Source organism: Terrapene carolina, unplaced genomic scaffold (assembly GCF_002925995.2).
Source record: "Terrapene carolina triunguis isolate 2854851 unplaced genomic scaffold, T_m_triunguis-2.0 Scaffold14341, whole genome shotgun sequence".
Taxonomy (NCBI): Eukaryota; Metazoa; Chordata; order Testudines; family Emydidae; genus Terrapene; species Terrapene triunguis.
The window spans coordinates 1-1,523 of NW_020678692.1; the positions used below are offsets into that span (position 1 = coordinate 1).

Here is a 1,523-nt window from a genome sequence, read left to right on the forward strand (position 1 = left end):
CAAGAGGTGTGACCGCCTCCTTCAATCCCAGCTCGGAAACCGGCTCCGGGGAGGGGCGGGGCCACTTGAGTGGTGCCTCGGGCTCTGACTGCCGTAGTTGGGGCCCTGTCCTAGCCGCCTCCTGTGGGGACGGCTCATGCCTGATTGCCCGTTTGTTCCTGCAGGTGAGAGGCTGGCGAGCGTGGCTGGGGCAGAGGATGCTGCACCGGGAAGAGGCGGCACCAGCACTGATGTGGAGCTGGTGGGAGCGTGGCACAAAGACCCTGCTGCGGGGGCAGAGGAAGCTGTGCTAGGAGACAGTGCCAGGGTGGAGGAGGCTGTACCAGGAGGTAGCGCTGATGCGGAGCCGGCGCGGCACAGAGGCCCCACTGTCAGGTGGCCCTTTAAATGCAGTGAGTGTGGGAAGAGCTTCCGGCAGAGTGCCACGCTGACAAAGCACCAGCTCCTCCATGCGAGCGAGAGGCCTTACATCTGAACCACCTGCAGCAAAGGCTTTTGCGACCACGCGGCGCTGGCCACGCACCAGCGGGCGCACACAGGTGAGCGCCCCTTCCCCTGCCTGGCGTGCGGCAAGGCCTTTGCTGGCAGCTCGGCGCTGCTGGTGCATCAGCGAGTGCACACCGGTGAGCTTCCCTACCGCTGTGGGGAGTGCGGGCAGAGCTTCCGGCAGAGTGCCCACCTGGCACAGCACCAGCAGGGCGCCCACGCCAGCCAGCGCCCCCACGCCTGCTCTCACTGTGGCAAGAGCTTTGGGCTGCGCTCCACGCTGGCACGGCACTTGCAGACACACAGTGTCGAACGCCCCCACGCCTGCCCTGACTGCCCCCGCCGCTTCCGCCAGCGAGCCCACCTGCTCCGGCACCGGCTAGCGCACACAGGTGAACGTCCCTTCCCCTGCCCGGTCTGCGGCAAAGCCTTTGCCCTGAGTGCCACGTTGCTGCGGCACCAGCTGGTGCACACGGGTGAGCGCCCCTACCGCTGTGGGGAGTGCGGGCGCAGCTATACACAGAGCTCCTACCTGCGCCAGCACCAGCGCAGTGCCCACGCTGGCCAGCGCCCCCACACCTGCCCTGACTGCGGCCGTGCCTTTGCTGACCGTGCCAACCTCCTGCGGCACCAGCGGGGCCACACAAGCGCCCAACCCCATACCTGTGCTGAGTGTGGGCGGTGCTTTGCCCAGCTGGCACACCTACGGGAGCACGGGCGCACACACAGCAGGGAGCAGCCATTCCACTGCAGCCAGTGTGGCCAAGCCTTTGGGCACCGCTCAGCCCTGGCTGCGCACCAGCGCGCACACAGTGGGGAGCGCCCCTACCCCTGTACCCAGTGTGGGTGCCACTTTGCCCAGCTTGCCAGCCTGGTGGAGCACCACCAGCGGCACACGGGTGAGAAGCCTCATGATTGCTCCCACTGTGGGCGCCGCTTCCGCCACCGCTCAGCCCTGCTTCGCCACCAGCGCTCCCATGCTGGGGAGCTCCCCTTCCGCTGCGGGCAGTGCGGTCGTGGCTACACCCGCAGCTCCA

General features: G+C 67.8%; 1 protein-coding gene across 1 annotated transcript; it reads left to right on the top strand.

The window, feature by feature from the left end:
* Positions 1-164: 164 nt before the first annotated feature.
* Positions 165-1,494, top strand: LOC112121040 (zinc finger protein OZF-like; the record flags this gene model as incomplete). Its single annotated transcript, XM_029913926.1, has 2 exons — positions 165-375; positions 487-1,494. Coding segments are annotated over 2 exons (1,219 nt in total), but the record flags the coding sequence as incomplete, so codon positions are not given.
* Positions 1,495-1,523: the final 29 nt, after the last annotated feature.